Below are 20,048 nucleotides of genomic sequence, written 5' to 3' on the forward strand. Positions count from 1 at the left end.
CACTTCCCCGCCTAAAACTCTCTCTCATTGCTTATCTCCTTGAACTCTCTGTCTCTCCATTGTTGATGTCTAAGCATGCATGGAAAATGGCTACAAACTGTTTACAAGAATTGTGATGGTTAGCCTAGGGGAAACGAGGAAAAATGTGAAAAAAAAAAAAGTGCATTTTAGAATTCTTGAAATACAGTATTCTCCCCATGGACACTGGAGTTCCTGAAAGCTGACCTAACTCACCTTCAAATGTCATTTGCCTCCAAGGCAGTAAGACATTCTGGAGAAAGGTGGGTGATTGGGACTGGGCCCAGCCCTCTCCTGTCACCACGTAGTCCTGGCCCTCTTCTCTGCGTTGTCTTTATCAACTATAATCTGAAAAAGATCTCTCGTACCCTTCAGATTTGGCATTAAATAATTCTCAGAAATAAGGAGTCCTAAAATAATTTCTTTACAACCACTTAACTACTAAAGACTGCATTGCAACATTAAAATTTCATGTAGAAACAGATTAATTTTTCATTGTGCGACATAAATGTCACTCGTACTACACAAAAGTAGTCCGATCTTTATATGTTTACTCACCTTCCATTTTGCTGTAGAAATGTGTTTAGAACACAATGTTGCTAACACTTATTGCTTACAATATGAACTTCTTTCTAGCTATTTTTAATTAAGCCATCAAATTCAGAATGACATACATGCACAAGTGTTCAAAAGACTCTTGTTATCTCAAAATTCAGAGCCACATCAAACACATAATATCAACCTATGTAGAACAGCTTACAGGGTCCAATTGCAAGAGATTCTAAAGCAATGCAAGACCAGCATGAGAAGGAATTCTCTGACTAGTAGCCAGTTCCTGCACAATGGGAAGGCCATGGTTACTGCAGACTGTTTCTTCACTTTTTCCTTGAGTCACCTTTTCAGGCCAAAATCAATGTGGGGTGGCTGCCCAATAGACTTTCTCCCTCACCCTTCCCTAATCCCCTTTTCAACCCCATCTCCCCATCTCCTCTTTACCACTAGAGCTCAGTTTCTTCTCATTGTCACTCACTTGACTAAGGTCCCCAGGCCCTGTGGACCTGATTGGACACAGAAAGGTGGCAGGTCTTTTGATTCTTCAAAGTGGGGCATTTACAATAGAACAGAACCTTTTTCTTGCCAAGTTTGATGGCATCACAAAGCAGAACAGCTGGAGCAGAAGTCCTAAGAAAATAGGGCAGGGCCTGGCATGTTCCAGGAAAGGCAAAGAGGTCAGGGTGGCGGGAAGTGGGGTGAGGACGTAAGAGCAAGAGGGAGAACTGAGCTAAGGGACCTGCCCGTGTAAGGCTACCAAAGGCCTGCATATGTGAACTTTGATGACTTTTTACTCTTAGTAAGATGTGGAGCCAGTGTAGGGGTTTCTTTGTCTTTCTTTGGTACTGGGAATTGAACCCAGGGATACTTTATCACTGATCTATATCCCTAACCCTTTTTATTTTGAAACATATCTAAGTTACTTAGGGCCTCACTAATTTGCTGAGGCTGACCTTGAACTCGCCATCCTCCTGCCTCAGCCTCCTGAGTTGCAAGGATTACAAGCATATGCCACTGTGCCCGGCCCCAGTGCAGGCAAGCAATGTGCTCTGACTAATGTTTCAATGGAGCTCTCTGGTGGCTGTGCTGAGAGGGACTTACAGAGAGATGAAGTAGAAGAAGGGAGCCAATTTGGGAGGCTGTTACAGGAGCTCAGATGAGAAGGATGGTGATAGTCTGAACTAAGGTAGAGGGCCTTGGAGGTGATGAGGAAACAGATTCTGGTTTTCCTTTGAAAGTTGAAATGCACCAACAGGGTTTCCTGATGGATTAGATGGGGAGGATGAATGAAACAGAAGTTTTAAAATTATGCTGATCTCCTATGTGTGCATCTAAAGGGCTGTTCTATGTCTTTACCAATATACATGAGAGACTCTTGCTTAGAAAAAAAAATATTCCTTAATATTTTTCAGAATTATGCTATCAGTAGAAAGAGTCCTGAATTGGGCCTAATTCTGAATCCTAGTCCACAATGAAAGAAAATGCTTCATTTACATCTCATATTGTGTTTTCCTTAATTTCAAAATGTATCGATTTCATTTTTAATATACTGTGATAGATCTGGTTTTATAGCCCAATTACTACTTTGTGAAAACATTGTAAAAATGTAATGGATAGGAATTCCAGATGTTTTTTCATTTATAAATAAGTCTAAATTCTCTGCATTTAAATTTTCTGAGCCTGATTAATCCAAGTGTTTAGGACTGCGGGGACCTATTCAGTAGCATGATTCTTCTGAAGAATTTTCTGCACATTCCATTTCAAGATTGCATCTAAAATCTTCTAATAATGATTGATGTTTTTATTTCTGATCTTTAGCAGTTAATGTTATGCCAATTATCTTATCTTTAATAACAAATTTTATTTTAATATTTTATTTGGAAAGTGCCTGAAATTCCATGATTTCTCATGGTCAAAATGTCTTTTCCTATAATTAAAACCTAAAATCATGCAGTAAAATGTAAAAATAGAATTATAATTTGAGTAAGATGATATTTTTGGACCTTTTCAGGGACAGACCTCCTCAAAGCTGTTCATTTCTTTCATCTCCTCCCTTCTCATTTGCTGCATGACCCACACAGTGCCATCTGGGGTCCACCTTTCCTGTTCCACTCACAAGCACAGCCCTCTCCAGACTCACAAATTACCTCCTACTCAATAGATTCTTCTTTGTCCTGCCGGAGCCCGGCTGGCTGGGCAAAATAAGCGGAGGGGTGACGAATAACTTGTGTATTTGATACTGCAGGAGTAGGAGCCGTTTATTGCAGGACAGGAGCAGTATTTATACATTCCACACAGCTTATCTAATTAGCATAAACTAGATACATCAGTCAACCAATCAGGAATCTCTACACCTAATGGCTCGGTTTTGTTACTTCTCAAACCACTCCCTCTGACATTTTGCCAGGCACCATCCAGACTTGTTTACGAACTTTAACATTCCCCTGGCAAAATGCCAGGTGTTATTTTTGACTTGTTTACAGACTCTAACATTGTCCCTTATTCCCTTGATCTTCCCGTATTTGGTAGGAAATGTCTGTTCAGTAAATTATTTGGTTTCATGATCTAGATAACATAGTTTTTAAACACCCTGAAAAACAGGCATTGTGTAATAAATGAGGTATGCTGTTATATAACAGACTCGCTCTGTCTTGATAACAAAAAGAAAATAATAAAATACCATAGAGACTTCAGTCCTAGGGAAGAACAAGGGGCATGTTTTAATGCATTTGCTGGAGTCATGTCTTATATTTGGGACTGAATAACTTAAAGGGGGTGGAAGGAGTGGAGGGAAAGGCAAGTTCCTCACAGCTGATTTCATCTGATGCAGTTTTCTTAATTGTGCCATATATACGCTTTGGGTGGCTTTGGGGGAACTTGCCCCAGAGCAATATAAATTGGAAGAATATGGCAAATACACTCCATGAATGATTTTTTAAAAATCTATCCAGAAATTTTGCTGATTTCTCTATATTCCTCAAGTTATGTATCTTTTATTTCCCACTTTATTAATGAACTCTTAGAAATTTCTCAGCCCTTCGGATAGCTCCACTGTCCTTCCTGTCATTCATGCTGGGAACCTCGGGACAGTGCTTTTGTCTGGTTCATATTTCTCACTTATGGTCTCCTGTCAAGTCTGTCTGTTCTATTTCTTTTATCTGACATATCTCTCCCTGTTCCTATTGCCATTATTATTCTTTATTTGGAGCCACAGAGAAGTGTCCTTTTTTTAATGTCATCCATTCATTCATGTAGTATTAATTGAGTTTCTCCTGTAAACTTCTGCCAGATATTGAGGACACCAAGATGAATGACTTCCTTGCTCTCATGTGGTCACAGTCTCATGGGGACAACAGACTTAGAAACAAGTAATTGCAGTACTTCCTGTCTTCCTAGATCTATTTTGATAAAAATTACCATATTATCATCAGATTATGTGCCCTTATTATTCCTAACTTAAAATATTAGAAAAATAAGATAATAAATAGTAGTATTTTACCTTTTTCTGGTTACTTTTACCCAAATTAACAATATATGCTAGATTTCTCATAAAAACCTATACTTTCTAATTTCTGTGTTACCTTTGGTGGCTAGCACTGTCACTGACAAGTTCCTTCATAGCATTAATATATTTCTTTAGAAATAACTCTCTGCTCTCTGAGTAGATCCAGCATTTACAATGAAAAATCTGCACACTCCTCCTTGTATTTCTATATGCATGTTCTTCTTGACTTTCCTACTGATGAACAGCAGTCAGCCCATCATCCCCAAATAAGAAATGATGACATGTGTGGATCATCTTCTTCCTAAGTTTCTTTAAGAAAGGGAATTTTCAAAGTAAGAAGAGAGAATAAAGGTGAATGTCTAGGGAATATAATGGTAGGAAAATTGTATTGCTTACCCTGGTTCCCCTTTGGTTCTAGCTACAAGAAAACACATGAAACCCTGAGCCATGCAGGTCAGAAGGCAACGGCAGCTTTCAGCAATGTGGGAACAGCCATCAGCAAGAAGTTTGGTGACATGAGGTATGTGGCTAAGAACCATGATGTGTTAGTCAGCTTTTCATTGCTGTAACCAAAATATCTGACAAGAAGAACTTACAGGAAGAAAGATTTATTTTGATTCACAATGTCAGAGGTTTCAGTCCATGGTTGGCCGGTTCTATTGCTTTGGGCCTGAGGGGAGGTACAAAAAATCATGGAACAAGGGTATTTATGGCAAAGGAATGCTGCTCAGTGCATGGCCACCAGGAAGCAGAAAGAGAAATAGAGGGAAAGGGACCAGGGACAAGATATAGTCTCCCAAGGGCACACCCCAGTGACACACTTCCTCCAGCCATGCCCCATCAACCTGTAGTTTTCACCTCCTCTCAGTTAGTTCATTCAAATTAATTAATCCATCAAATGGATTAATCCACTTACGAGGTTAGATCCTCATGATCCAATCATTTCCTAAAAGCCTTACCTGTGAACATTGCTGCAATGGGGACTAAGTCTTTTAACACTTGAGATGTGAGGAGATATTCTAGATCTAAATCATAACAGATGGGAACCCTGTTAAAGGAGCATTGTCTGTTGGCTGGTCTTAACTTTCTTTTAATGCATAAAAGTGATGTTTATGATTAAGATAAATTTTTTTATTGGGATGATTTTTGCTTGAAGGTCAGCCTAGGGGGCCTGGTCCCAAAGATATTTTTCCATTAGTAAAAGAAAATAGGGGATCATGAGGAGGGATTTCATAAAAATGCAGCACATACTGAATCTTACAAGTCTTAAACAGTGTATGTGCTCATCGGAATACACTCTGATAAACTATTTGTGCATACAACTATGTGCTATTTTTCTGTGCGAAATATATACATTCATATTTATTCTTTTGATTTATACTTCTAATAAATTTTTCTTCCTTTTAGCAGTAAATTATGAATGTTAATACTTTTGAATTTCATTTTTAATGGATATTATCATCCAGTGCATAACAGTAACAAAACTTTTAAGGAAGTACCTTCTATATTGTAGTCATTTTTAGAATTACTGTTAAATAAAACTAGGATGAATAGGAAGGTAGTTTAAAACTGAGAACAAAACATCCTCACTGTAGGTATCAGAAGAAAAAAATGTAGTATTGGCCATTTTTCTGTTTAATATTACAGTCAAGGAAGTTACTTATCTAGAGTTATTACTCTCGTATTTTTGCTTAGTTAAAACAGTTTCAGTTTATTTTTAATTTGGCTAATATACCTTAGGAGATCATTCTTTAGAAATCAATTTCATTTTTCTCTTTAGAAATCAAGATTTTATTGTTAAAACTTTTTCAAGGAAATTTCTAATTTCTTCTTTTAAGAAATTGTGTATTTATTTTATTGGGTTAATAAACTCTTTGTTGTTGTTTTTGGTATCAGAGATTGAACCCAAGTGTGCCTAACCACTGAGCAATATCCCCAGCCCTTTTTAAAAATTTTTGATTTTGAGACAAGGTTTTGTTAAGTTGCTTAGAGCCTCACTAAATTGCTGAAGCTGGCCATGAACTTGAGATCTTCCTGCCTTGCCTCCTGAGCTGCTGGGATTACAGGTGTGTGCCATTATACCCAGCATGATTCCTTTTTTTTTTTTTTTTTTTGATACTTAACCACTGAGCAATATCCCCAGCCCTTTTTATATTTTATTTAGAGACGAGGTCTTGCTAAGTTGCTTAGGATTTAAGTTGCTGAGGCCGATTTGAACTTGTGCTCCTCCTGCCTCAGCCTCCCGAGCCACTGGGATTACAAGCATGCACCACCGTGCCTGGCCATCAATTCTTATTTTACTTATTTATCTGCAGCTTTGATACCTGGAGGCAAATATTTATATCTTGGTGGATTATGCCAATATTCATGAACCACCTTAACAATTAAGCATTCATGAGGATAGAATTAAGTAAGGACATATGTGTGAATCTGAGTATATTGTTTTTATCTTAATTTTTACTAAACTGCACTATCAAGAGCAATTCTAATTCTTCAGAGGCAACATGCATTGAACAGGTCAACTTTCTGAATTTTTAGTGACTGCCAGAGTTTAACAAATAAGATTTGTAGTCATTTTAATGGCATTGAAACATTTTTCTAAATGAATTCATAATCCTTTAGAACAGGAAAGACCCTAATACTTGTTATACCAGAGAAAATACATTTTTCCATATTTATAAAATTTATTTTCTAGACACACAGTTGAAATCTTTCACTTGAATGCTTGGACCTCTGCATAATAGTGCCAACTAGAATAGTTTTTCTCCATTTTTAGGGGATCTTGTAGACACCCCCAGAGCTTGTTTAAAATGAGTGTCTCACCTTTCCAAGATTGTGCCTGAGTGGGTATTGGTGGAATCTAGGAATCTGCCTTTGTAACAAGCTCTCAGGTGGTTTGGCTTCAGGTGATCAAATGAAGAAGAGGACCAATATAACTTAGCTTCCTGTACTCAAGTGTACTCATTTACAAAATGGGGATAAGAGTAACAATGTTGGGTATAGCTCAGTGCTAGAGCATGTTCTTCATATACAGGAGGCCATGGGTTTGATCCCCATCATCACACACACTCACACACACAAGGTAGCAACAACATTTAGTTATAAAAGATGCAGAAGAGAGTTTGGCATATATTTTACACTCAATGAATACTAGTTTTAATCTTTATTAAGTGACAAGCTTAGTTTCAGGGTTATCCCACATGATGGAAATTAGGAAGCATCCATTAACAGGAGTCTACACTGTGTTTTGTGAAGCTCCTCACTGTTTTTGCACATAATGAGGAATGAAGACTGTGTTGCATATATGCTGTATGTTGATATAATCTTGTTCATACACTAATTCAATATCATATCCAGATTGTGGTGACTCCTGTTTTAATGTGGCTTTGTTTTAGCACAGTGCATAACCTATTTTCTAGGAGTTCCACACTTTTCATTAATTATTGTTTCATAGAGAAAATACAACACTGAACCAGGCAAGATGGCACATGACTGTAATCCCAGTAGCCTGGGAGGCTGAGACAGGAGGATTACAAGTTCAAAACCAGCCTCAGCAACTGAGTGACGCCCTAAGCAACTTAGCAAGACCCTGTCTCAAATAATAAAAAGGGCTGAGGATATGACTCAGTGGTTAAACACCATAGGGTTTAATCCCTTATACCAAGAAAAGAAGATACAACATTGTCATTATAAATTGGCTAAAAATACTACAAAATGATGCCTATGTTTTTAGAGACTCAAATACAGTCCTGAAATATTTTGAGAAGTTGGAAAAATTTAGAGCTATGTATTTTTATTTCTCTCAAGTTATAATGTGTAACATTTGTGTATTAATGAAGATAATTCCCTGCAAAAACAATAAATATTAAAATTATATATATATATATATATATATATATAATTTTAATATTTCCTAAGTTCAATAAAGACTCTTAAATGAGAAAAATTACAAAGTTTTGACATTTTGCTCAAATCAATGTGCCAATTTATAAAATGACAGTGGGGGAAATGTTAACATCTTTGCACGGATATTTTAATTTAAACCCTTTTATGGTTTAAAGTATCATCTTATTCTAGATTTTAAGTAGTTACATGATAAAATTCTTTTGTGCATTCTGAGAACACATTTCTGAACTTGTTCAAAAAGATTATCAGCCAAATTTAGATGTCTTAGGAGAAAAACAGTATCTCATACTCTTTCTTTAGAATAATTCCAAATTAGCTGGGTGTGAAGGTACAAGCCTGTAACCCCAACTATGCATTAGGTTGAGGCAGGAGGATAGCAAGTTCAAGGCCAGCCTGAGCATCTTGCTGAGACCATTTCAAAATAAAATAAAGTAACATAAAATAAAATAAAAAGGGCTGGAGGTGGAGGACTTGCCTAGTGTGCCCGAGGCCTTGGGTTTAATCCTGAACATTGCAAAAACTCGATCCGACAACATGAGCTTTTTAAAAATAAAATAAAAATCCCTGTGTCAGAATTTATATGTTTTATAAAAATAAGTTGTATTTCCTGAGCTAAATAATAGTTTCATTTTAACCTGACTACAATTAGGTGATGTCACCTTGGGCCAGTCATGAAATTGTCCAATTTCTTTCTCTCTATATAAAATAGCTTTTATAATATCTGCTTCACCAAAATGTTTACTGTGAAATTAAAATGAAATCACATTTATGAAAGTACCATGGAGGAAATGGAAAGTGTTGGAAACATTTTCATAATAATATTGGCATATTTTTCAGAATTTCTCAGTGAATTTGTTCAAACCTATAATCCAGTGAGAATGAAATGTCTGGAGGAGGCACATAATGTTACTCATATGGCCATGAAAAAAAAAAAAAAGAAGCACAAATTGTAATAGGTTTTTAAAAAATCTTTAAAACATGTTTTAAAATGCAGTTGATGGGCTAGGGACATAGCTCAGTAAGTAAAGTGCTTGCCTTGCATGCACAAGGCCCTGGGTTCAATGCCCAGCACCACCACAAAAAAAAAAAAAAAAAAAAAAAATGCAGTTGGTCCTCTGTATCCCTGGGTTACCCCTCTGTATCCAATCAACTGCAGGTTGCAAATATTTGAAAAAAAATTCATCTTTACTGAATGGATACAGATTTTTTTTTTCATATCACTCACTACTCCTCTAACAATACAGTATAACAAATATTTTCATAGCATTTACCTTGTGTTAGGTATTCAAAGAATCTCTAGATGATTTAAAATATACGGGAGGATGTGCCTAGGTTATATGCAAATACCACACCATTTTGTATAAGGGGCTTTGGCATTGCAAATCTTGGTTTCCACATGGGGTCTTGGAACCAATCTCTCACAGATACAGTGAATCAACTGTATACTCAAAGGAAAAAAAAAAAAGGTGAGCCAGGTGTCGTGGCACATGCCTATAATCCCAGCAGCTCCAGAGGCTGAGACAGGAGGATCACAAGTTCAAAGCCACAGCGAGATGCTAAAAAATTCAGTGAAACCTTGTCTCTAATAAAATACAAAATTGAACTGAGGATGTTACTCAGTGGTTGAATGCCCCTGAGTTCAATCCCTGGTACTCCCCCATCCCACCCCCCAAAAAATGGTGAATGGAATATGTCATCTTTGTTTTTAAGCTCTTGAGAGGGGAAAACAAGGGTCAGTGCCATTTCTTTAAATCCTACGTGCTAACTCTGCTCCTGCTCTTCTCTCCCATGCTGCCTGGATGCAGGTCTCACTCCATCGGGTAAGCACTGTTCTGCTAGACTATTTTCCAGACAGTGTACATACCCAGGAAGATACCAATTGTGGAACACCTAATACATTTGAATTTATTTAAGCATGTATTTATCTCATTTCTAATATTTGCACCATTTCACTTGCTGAGCAATCTCTTAGTATTCTCTTTTCTGCAATATGTCTTCCTATGTCGGCAAGATTCTAAGACTAGAAAGAAGAAAATTTAAAAAAAAGCAAGTGCAAATTGAGAATAATGTATTTTTATAAAACTTCTAGAAAGTGAAACTGCACATAGGAAAATTATTTTCTCTAGATTATTGTGTTTCTCTGAATTTCTTGTCATGGTTACCTGTGCGGATATATCTCCATCTTCAACTTTCTGTACTTTCTGAAATTGAAGGTAAGAAAGGTGGGTGAAAAAGCCCATATGTAAAGAAGTTGCAATGGTCAGTCTCCTGCCTCTGAATTAAGCCTTCTTTTAGCTAGAATTTCACCATAAACTTAAAAAGAATTTCCTAAGTAATTGCTTGTATTAAAAGAGATAAACAGGTTGGTAATGTTGAATATCTTTTAGTGATGTCTTCAAATGTAATTTCTGAGGAAATATTTTTGCCTATAACATATGTATGGAGTATTTAGGGTAAGACTCTAAGTATCCCCTGAATTCCTTTGTTGTTTTGTTTTGCATTCCAATAAAGTGCTGCCCTTACTATTGAAGTCAATGGATATTGTCAGGGAAGGGTGATAAATTTATCCAAGACCTATTAGCCTCTTTGAGAGAAGACAAAACAGGGACCACGTTGAAAAATGGATGAGGAAGAAGCATCAATCCAGGAAAAAATGGGCCTCATCTTGCTTTTTCCCTCTGCTCAGCCTGATTTCTGAGTGGAACTCAATAGAAAATAACAAGGGAGCAGGGAGAGATGAGTCAGCTCTTACAGGATTAAGAGGATGAATCCCTTAAAATTCTCAGGAATGTTTATATTTGTACCAGATGTCCCTAACAATTAAACCACAGTGGAGGTAGGAGTCTGTCCTTCCATGTTGAACTGTGTGAGTTGTGTTAGCCTGGCATGCACTTCCTTGAATGTCTTTTTTAATCATGTACATTTCTCTGGACAGTTTCTCTGCAATGGAACAACTAGCTTCTGCTTGCCTGGCTCTAATTCCTGGGTACTACCCTTCACTCCTTACTGTCTTCCTGAGAAGGAAAAGAGAGTGGAGACCCAGATTAGACCTGTAGAAGATACCCATGAGTTACTTGGCTGACCAGGAGGATACTACATATTATCATATTTCTTATAGGGACCGTTCAGTAAATAGAGTAGTATGTGACCATGAACCAGCTATTCTTCCTTCATATCCTTGAAAGCTGACTCTGGCCCCTTATGCCCAAGGAAAACAAATATCTCGGTTGGATGGGCAAGGAATACTTCAGATATTTGAGATTGCTGTTTTAGAACTGCAAAGAGGGAGATTTTCATGTACTTATATTGTGCTATCTTCTTTTTTTTTTTTTCTTTTAATCTGCTTTTGTCCTGAAGTTACTCCATTCGTCATTCCATAAGTATGCCTGCTATGAGGTAATGTGTGTAAAATATTTTACATAACATTGATGCAGAATGTATATGAAATGTTACTTTATTGATATCTAGTTGTAAGCTTCCCTCTGCACATGCCTTTATGTGAAAGGAAATTGCTGAAGTACCATGGTCTACCTCATCCTTCTCTTTGCTGATCTCTAAGACTCAATTCTATAGAAGGATGGTGTAAGGGGCTTGGGCCTTTGACCAGACACACTGGCTTGAATCCAGCCTTTCCTGTTTTATTTTATCGACCTATTGCAATCTCCTTTCTCTTATTCATACATTGCAAGAAATAAGACCCACCTCTTATGGATGCTATGACACCAAAACAAAGTAACCTGTGTTAAGAACTTAGTGCAGGTCTAGGACATTCCAAGCACACTTGCAAGGGTGGAAATACATTTGTTGTTTCAACATAACTAAATGCAAGCCTGGGAGAAACTGTAAAATAAAAGTATAGGTCTATAGTCCTAGAAAGGATATCACTAGGATGTTTCAGGGAGATATTAAGGTGAGATGTCTGTTGAACTATAAATGTCACAAAAATACTCACTGGGTGAAAACTTATGAGAAAGACATTCCCAGGTTCAGGTTGTATGGCTTAGTGGTACAATCAGATAAAATCAAATTAATAGTCTAGAGGAATGTATGGTTGGGAATTAGAAGACACATGATGTACCAACTCTGCCAAGGATGAATGTGGCAGCCTTGACAAAGTCACTTCATTGGTATCAATTTTTTGGCATATTTAAAATAAGAAGCTGTAACCAGATTTGCTGCTCTTTCCAAGGTGCTCTGTAGAGCCCTAGAGGTGTCTGGGCGACCATTGGTGGTGGGGAGAGCAGGCCTCTGAGACCTTACCCCACTTTAGTCAGAACTATACACTTTTACTTGTTTAATAGCATATACACTGTGGTTTTGATACACAATAGAGGAAGTTCAGTTACTTTTTAATAGTCTGAGACCATAGAAACCAAATTCTTTCCAGGGTCATTTGCAGTGCTACAAGCTTATAGCTGCACATGATGTGATTAAATCTGATTAAACAATTTATCCTTCTTCTCTGGCATGCATTCTGGAACAATTAAATTAGAGGGATGTTTGTTCTACTATTTCTCATGAAGTCTCTTCTACACTGGGGTTATTTGATTAATTGATTGATTTGGAAATTTGACCACAATATTTGATTTTCCATAGTTGAGAGTAAATAGGGAATACATATTCAAAATTATTAGTTCATCAAATGAAGCACTCAGATGAAATAATATAACACAAAGCTATGAGCTCCTTTGCTGAATAAATTTTAAATTTAGGCAGCTTAGAAAAAAAATAGTATGGTTTTGCTCTATGAACCAGGAATCCATCTAGTGGCTTATAGGTCAAATGCAATCCCTATGAATTTCCTGAAATTAGCTTTTTAAAGAAAAAATGGATTCTAATCATCTAACATATATGTCCACTGTGGGGAAGACAGTGGGTCACAGGAGCAGGCTCAGCCAAATGAAACCTGTAGTAGAAGTGAAGCACCACAGCTATATACTTTTGAGCCACTTAAGTATAATTTCATTAATATATTCATCATAAAACAGAAATATTATAAAGGACTACTTATAGGAATTTGACTGTTTCAGTCACATACATAGAAGGTGTGATGCCATGCCCAGCTCTTCTGAACTCACCAGTAATGTACACAGCCTAAATGGAGGTGCATTTTTGGCCATTCGAAGCACCAAAATTTCAGGAGGCAATCCCTAGCTAAGTCAAAGTCAAATTCAAAAACATATTTTCTATATTAGTTGCCTCTTGATAGTTTTAGGGGCATGGTTCATCTTACAACATTCAGTAAAATCCATATTTTATAGCCACTCTTCCTTATAAAGTTTCTATAAGCCATTCCTCTTATTTTGTATCTATACTTAATTGGGGAATAATAGGTGGCTTATCAAATATAGTTCCTATCTTTTTATTTGGACTTAGTGATATCAATTTTAATGGTAATGGCTTCATTAAATTGTAATGTCATGTAGCCAAATCCCAAATAAGAAACCAGAAATCACCAATGAAGGATCTACACTGAAAGCAAAAAACATGGTTATGTAGATTAAACACAATGAATGAGTTACAAATCAAATGCCAATGAACTGTGAAAGTTCTGTCTGGTAAGAGAACAAAAAGGCATATCCTCTTTGGGAGGAAAATTATATGCTGTTAACACCATTTTCCTCAGGTGTGAGACAGTCTGTAGATACATTTCAACATAAAATAATGAATGCATGAACTTTCAGAAACACCATGTTATGGAAGTTTTCAATATGATGACTTTTTAAGGCATGGAAAAGAACTTTTATGAACATTCCCCCCCCCCTTGAGCTATTTTTGTCTTGTCTCATATTTACTGAAATAAATAACTTTAAAATTCCAAGTAGAAACTTCAGACATGACACTCTTCAGGCTGAGTTTCCATTTGCTTACAAAAAATAAAATTTTTAAAAAAGAAAGAAAAGAAAAAGAAATAAGAAAGAAAGAAACAGAAGAAGAGGAATGTTTTGATAGTAGCAATTAATTAGCAAGTGAAAAATTAAGCTATTGTCACTTCATTAACTCATTGGAAATGATTTATGATGCACTGTGGAATTATTATAGTTGTATCATTGCCACATACTGTACTATTTATTCCACAGTTGAGCATCTAACTGTTTTCCTTAGAAATATCCCATGTCAGGTTATGGTTTCTGGACCTAACCTAGCAGAAGTGGAACATATTTTAAACATGGTTGTTGTAGGTGGCAAGCTGACAGCTAGCTCTGGTGCAGAGGCGATGTTTACAAATCAGAGCAGAAAACCAAACAGCATGGTTGCTAAGACGCTAGGTCTTTGGAGCTGACCTCTCTTTTTTTGTTATTTTAGGAATTCTCCTACTTTCAAATCATTTGAGGAGAGGGTTGAGACAACTGTCACAAGCCTTAAGGTACAGATGAAGTGGATTTCGTGTGATTGGGTCCATTCCATCAGGACAGCTTAGTTATTGCTGCTGTTAGTTTTGAGGGCAAGGCAGGGCCATGAGCATTCAGGGCAGCAAGAAGGTTAGACCTGAATGAAGGCAGACCCTTTGCTTCTCATATAACTCTGTAGATAAAATCAGTATGGATTAGTGTTGCTTCATCCTTAGAGTTGTTTGTACGAACAACTCAAGGGTGAAATTGCTCATTATAATGAACTGGCTTTGTGTCTACCATTTCATCTTGAATGCTGTCTGCCTGAAAGTAGACATGTGAAAGAGGATTGTGGGTAGAATCAAGGATATCTGAATTCTGAGTTCAGCATGTGAGAGCAGGTTCCATAACAGCCCCGAGCTCCTCTGGTTTGAACATGAACCAGCAAAAACAAAGCAGGTACTATGTGTTATAATGCCATCCACCCGCCATCGTCTATCTAGGCTAGTTTACCAAATTCATATCCTGAGCACAGCACAGGACAGTTTTCATGGAGAGAAAATTGAACTGAGCCACACAATGCACTATTTTATTGTAATGCATTGATTCCTGGGTATAAACAGAAAATATGCCTATTACATAGTATTTTTAAAAATTGACTAGATTTATTGTTTAAGCATAGATAAGTTAATCTACAGAGGGGAAAAAAGAACAAATAAAGTCAGTCTGCTTTCAAAAGGCATAAACTTAAAACAAGAAAAAATGATGGAAACTATTAAGATTATGCTTTAAAAAATATCATCTAAACAGTGATTTAATGAGATCTTGTAATTATTAGCACTACAAAGGCACGCTTCTTCACCAGATCAAAATCAGTTGTGTGCACTGCAATTATTGAGCTGCTTCCTGATCTCACTGTGGGACTCTCATGGGTGCTGCCTGCTGGGTGCAGGTGAGGGTAAGAGTTACTCCTCCCACAGGTCACAGATGCTCTTAGTGACCTGAAGGGTCTTTCTCTTAGTGGAAGGTCTACTTTATTAGGCCTGCAGTCAGGTGTTACAGGCCTAAGAAGGGAATTATTACTCAGCATTTACCATGCCTTCACTAGTTTCATTCACCAACAGTTTCTGCTTCTCAGTTTTATTACTCTGCTTGTCAACACCGTCACTTAGCCAGGAGCCATTAAGTCATCCCATTACCAGGAACGGTTTTTTAATGGGAGGGGTACGTAGTGTGGTGGACATTTCTCTTCAAAGAACATCTAGTATAGAAACAAAAGTCTTGGAAATACTAAGTATCAGTTTCTCAAACTTAGTTTTCAGCCTTAGCCCAAGGAGAATGGACCTGTTGCTTGTTAGACATGTTCTGACAAGGACAAGTTGTACTTTTTAGGTTTTTTTAGAAGGAGATATGCAGAAACTAAAGAAGAATAAAGAACAATCTATCTTCATTTTCTTTGGGAAGCACTGGTGAGCTCATGGTTCACACAGGATTTATAAGTGTTTGATGAACACTCTCAGCCTCGCTGTCCTCAGCTTATAGGGATAGAAGGTATAGTGCCTGCCCCTCCTTCAGAGATGCCCAGTACCCACTTGGCCCACCAGGTCTGCATTGAGATCTCCTGTGAGTGGATTCTGTGCTTGTACGACTGTCCACGGGTTTAACAAGACTCACATCTCACACATCTCCTGTCTCAAAGCCAATGCCTAATTCCTTTTCTTCTGCCCACCTAGGAAATGTAGAATACCTGATAATCGTGCTTTGTGTAAAACCTCCCACCTCCTCAACAATTACATATTTCTCAGTCCTTTTTCCCCTTCTAGACTAAATTAGAGATCCATATAATCCTTTCTAGAGCTATGTTCTGCAGTTTACACTTGTGTTCTAAATCTTCTCCAAAATGTCTCTATTGTTCATTTGTGGATCCTGAGGCTGTTTTCTGATGAGGGAATGGCTCCTGAATCAGTGAGGATGAATAGAAGTCTTTGCAGTTCTCCAGATTGTATTTCCATTCACATGTCCTGCTTTAAGAACTCTTACTTACGTTCTATGAGAAAAGATGTTATGTGAAGTAAGGTCCACACCTGGCATCTCCTCATGCAATCTGAAGCACACCATGTGGCATTTGTACCAAATCGGCTGTTCTTTCTTTATATTCAGTCCTAAGCATATAAAATTTGGTCCTGCATACACCCTTGCAGTGTATTAGTGTATGACATCTCTTCTGGTGTCACTTATACAGTCAAGGAGCATCCTATCTATTTCATCCAAGACAAACAGGCAGATACAGAAACAACACCCATGGAACCAAATTTGTCATATTCAGCTGTGCTCCAGTGAATCATGGGCAACTACATCCCTGCCACTCATTCTCCATCTGCATCAAGCAGACCATATTTTTAGTGCACCTACTTTTTGATGAATGCATGGCTTAAATCAAAACCTTAAAAAAGGGAGGGCAAGAAATATTATACTTTTTGTTTCTTTGTGTCCTCTCTACCAGCTATTTCATTTTGAGATTAGGAACCCCAGCTTGGCAGTTCAAATGAGATTTTGTACAAAGAACAATTATAAATTTAGGGACAAAGTGACAAATTTTTGGATGAAAGGTCCTTATGAAGAGAAGCTCCAGCAAAGGCTTGTGGCTCACATCTATTGCAGTCCTTGCCCAAAGTATTGCAGTGACCATCAGTAAGCCCATGGGGTTAGGAAGCCCCTATATTCCACCCGCCTCTTTGCCAGACTGATTTTGTTCAAAGCATTCCATTTCTCCTTATTTTTACTATTTTGATCTGAGAAAACCAAAGAGTAGAAGAAGCAAAACCCAGAAGAAAACATCATTAATTTGTATTCACTTGATTGAATACTGTATGTGATTTCTATTGCAAAACAGAAGCCAAAGAGAATGTGGATTTTTTTTTAAAAAAAAAAAAAAGAAAAATAATGTGAACTATTAATAGAATAGATCACATTGAATTAATCTTATTTTGTTTCTCTCAGGAAAGAAAGTACAATGAAAAATCTTATTTGAGAGCCTCTCCTTGCACCATGCCTTTCCCAGGTGCTAACAGAGAGGAGGGACCAGTTCTCTGTACAGAGGCCCACGAATAAGGCCCATGGGCCACATTCACCTAGTCACCTACTTTTTGACTCATCCATAAGCTAAAAATAGTTTCACATTTTTTAATGGTTAAAAAAATCAAAATAAGAGTATTTTATCACATAGAAAATTAAATTACATGACATTCACATCCTACTGTCCTCAGCTAAAGTCCTATTGAAACACCGCCATGCTCCTTGACTCAGATGCTGTCTGCGGCTACTTTCAACAGCAGCAGGTTTGAATATCTGTGACAGAAACCTTGTGGTTCCTAAGCCTAAAATATTTACTCTCTGGCCCTTTACAGAAAGAATTTCTCTGACCCAAGTGTTATAGAAAATGTCAGTTTAGTAGCTGAATTTAAGAGGCAGAGAGGGATTTTAGTGACAATTAGAAAAAAAAAATACTTGTTTTGCAATGAATGAGCTGCTTTTAAACCCTGATCAACTGTTCAAAAAGGCAGGTGAGGGACATGAACATGTTCCTGTGTCATGCCTGTGCCTCTGAACAATCATTTGACGACTGTGAGGTATAGATAACAGTTCAGCAAAAACATTGTCTCTACTATATCTTCCTTTTCCACATTGGGAATGGATAAGGAAAGACTAATGCAAATATTAGTAAAACTTGCATCAAGCGTTTTTGGACCATTAAATATTTGTTTGAAGGACTTTTAATAAAGAATCTTTCATAATACTTAATCATGTTTTTTTTTAAATATAAGTTGATTCCTTCATGTTTCTCTTTAGTCAATTACAAGTATACAAGAGAGCCTTGTGAAGCATCTTAACTTGTATTCTAAGGGGTTTTCCTACTCTGAAGGCAGTTGCCTAGAAAGATGTGAAATTAGCAGTACTTTGGACTTGATCCATTGCCAGATCTCTAAGCAGAGACCAGAAATCATGTTCCATTTAGCCACTCTTTCTTGTCAAGAATCATTTTTCAGAAATTCAGATTGTCCTGCTAAATCTCAAATAGAAAACCTTAGTATAAGTCACATAAGGATATTCAGACATTTGTAAAATTGGTAGAATTAATCTAAAATCCAATTCCATTTTGATGAAATCAGTTCTCTGGGTGAGTGGGGTAGATACTGAAAGTCTACAGATCTGATTATACTCTTGAAAGGATGAGAATCTTAGATATGGAATAATTAGAGGACATTACTAAAACTGTGCAAAGTTGAAGTCTGGAATCCTATCCCAAGATCAAAGTATGAATGACATACATTCTATCACTCTGCTAAAGGAAACTAACTTCTCTACATCTTTTACTTATCTCCAAAGAAAGACAGTATTTCTGAATTTAAAAGTAATCAAGTTTTTGGCACTCTTATAAACACATTTGCAAAGATGATAATTTTTTTTAAAGATGATAATTACTGCATTTTTTGCCGATTTGCCTTTTCAGACGAAAGTAGGTGGGACGAACCATGGAGGAGGCAGTTTTGAGGAGGTCCTCAGCTCTACAGCCCACGCCAGTGCCCAGAGCTCCTCAGGAGGCCCCCGGCAGGCCGAGGAGGAGGAGCTGCAGTGTTAGGTCCAGCTAGCCTGCAGTCGCACCCAGAGGCTGGCCACTGCCCAGCCCATCTCTGCCTGCACACACCCAGATAAGAAGACCAAAATCTCACTGGGAAAACTTGAGGTCTTGATGTTATTATTCAAAGGGCCTCTCTAGAAAGTTGAATGGTTTCTATCTGTATGTGTGTTGATGATAGACCACTTGACCCTCACATTTCTGTATCATGGATTGCTATCTTTTAAAATGTCCCAACTGGAGCAGGTACATGATTGGTTATAACTTGTTTGTGAAATTCAACGTTTATTTCCCAAATGTATATCTATTAGTTATTTGCTTTCATTTTTGCTTGGCCTCCTTTACAATGTGCATGTCCTTGAAGACTGAGTGACCAGTTCTTTCAGTTGGTCAGATCAACAGGTGGAGCTCTTTATGACTGTCTCCAGCAGTAAGATGACTCACTGCAAATTTCATCAAACTGCTTGTGATCTCCCGCACCTACATCAATTATGTATGTTTATTTAAGCAATTAAAATAATTGATTTTAACAATGACAGAATTCTTGCTTTCTTTGTCTTCAGGGCTCTCGATGGCTTAAAAAGTTGATATATTATTCTACACATGCTATTTTAAATCAACTTCTAACTTGGTGAACAGGACAGATACATGAAAGTAATTATAACTTCAGTTATTCTATGATGCTAAAATAATCTTCCATTCTAAAATTCTGCTTCATAGAGTAGTAGCTACTCAACTAAGGAATATCTAAAAAGGGGACAGCTATACAATGGGAGAAGCAGAGCTTTATAACCCCGTAAAGTCTACAAATTTTCATATGTTGAAAAAACTGATGTTTTTATTAACACTCATATTTCTATTGTCACTTTTACCTTCCATATTATATGTTTCTCATTTCTTCTAAATGGGAACATACATTCGTTATTAAGTAGTAGGGATTTAACTTTAAGACATATTTGTAAAATACACAATTTAAAAAGGCCACATTTATACATGCACATACACACATGAAAGCATGTTGATTTTTTTCTTTTTCTTTTGTATTTATTATTAATTAGAAATAGAAAAAAAAATGACATAGTGCAATAAAGCCAATCTG

The 20,048-nt window shown here is 37.1% G+C and overlaps 1 protein-coding gene across 5 annotated transcripts in view; it reads left to right on the forward strand.

The window, feature by feature from the left end:
- The window catches only part of Tpd52l1 (TPD52 like 1), a 91,123-nt gene extending 71,638 nt beyond the window's left edge, over positions 1 to 19,485 (forward strand). Inside the window, exons 4-8 of one of the 5 annotated variants that reach the window (XM_048797580.1) lie at positions 4,494 to 4,595; positions 9,787 to 9,801; positions 11,339 to 11,377; positions 14,288 to 14,348; positions 18,824 to 19,485. In XM_048797580.1, coding sequence (XP_048653537.1) covers positions 4,494 to 4,595; positions 9,787 to 9,801; positions 11,339 to 11,377; positions 14,288 to 14,348; positions 18,824 to 18,952 — 346 coding nt within the window. In that variant the 3' untranslated portion in view covers positions 18,953 to 19,485. The remainder of the gene's footprint in view (positions 1 to 4,493; positions 4,596 to 9,786; positions 9,802 to 11,338; positions 11,378 to 14,287; positions 14,349 to 18,823) is intronic. The other 4 variants (XM_048797612.1, XM_015500913.2, XM_015500918.2 and 1 more) reach the window with 4 other exon arrangements.
- Positions 19,486 to 20,048: the final 563 nt, after the last annotated feature.

Source organism: Marmota marmota, unplaced genomic scaffold (assembly GCF_001458135.2).
Source record: "Marmota marmota marmota unplaced genomic scaffold, marMar, whole genome shotgun sequence".
NCBI lineage: Eukaryota > Metazoa > Chordata > Mammalia > Rodentia > Sciuridae > Marmota > Marmota marmota.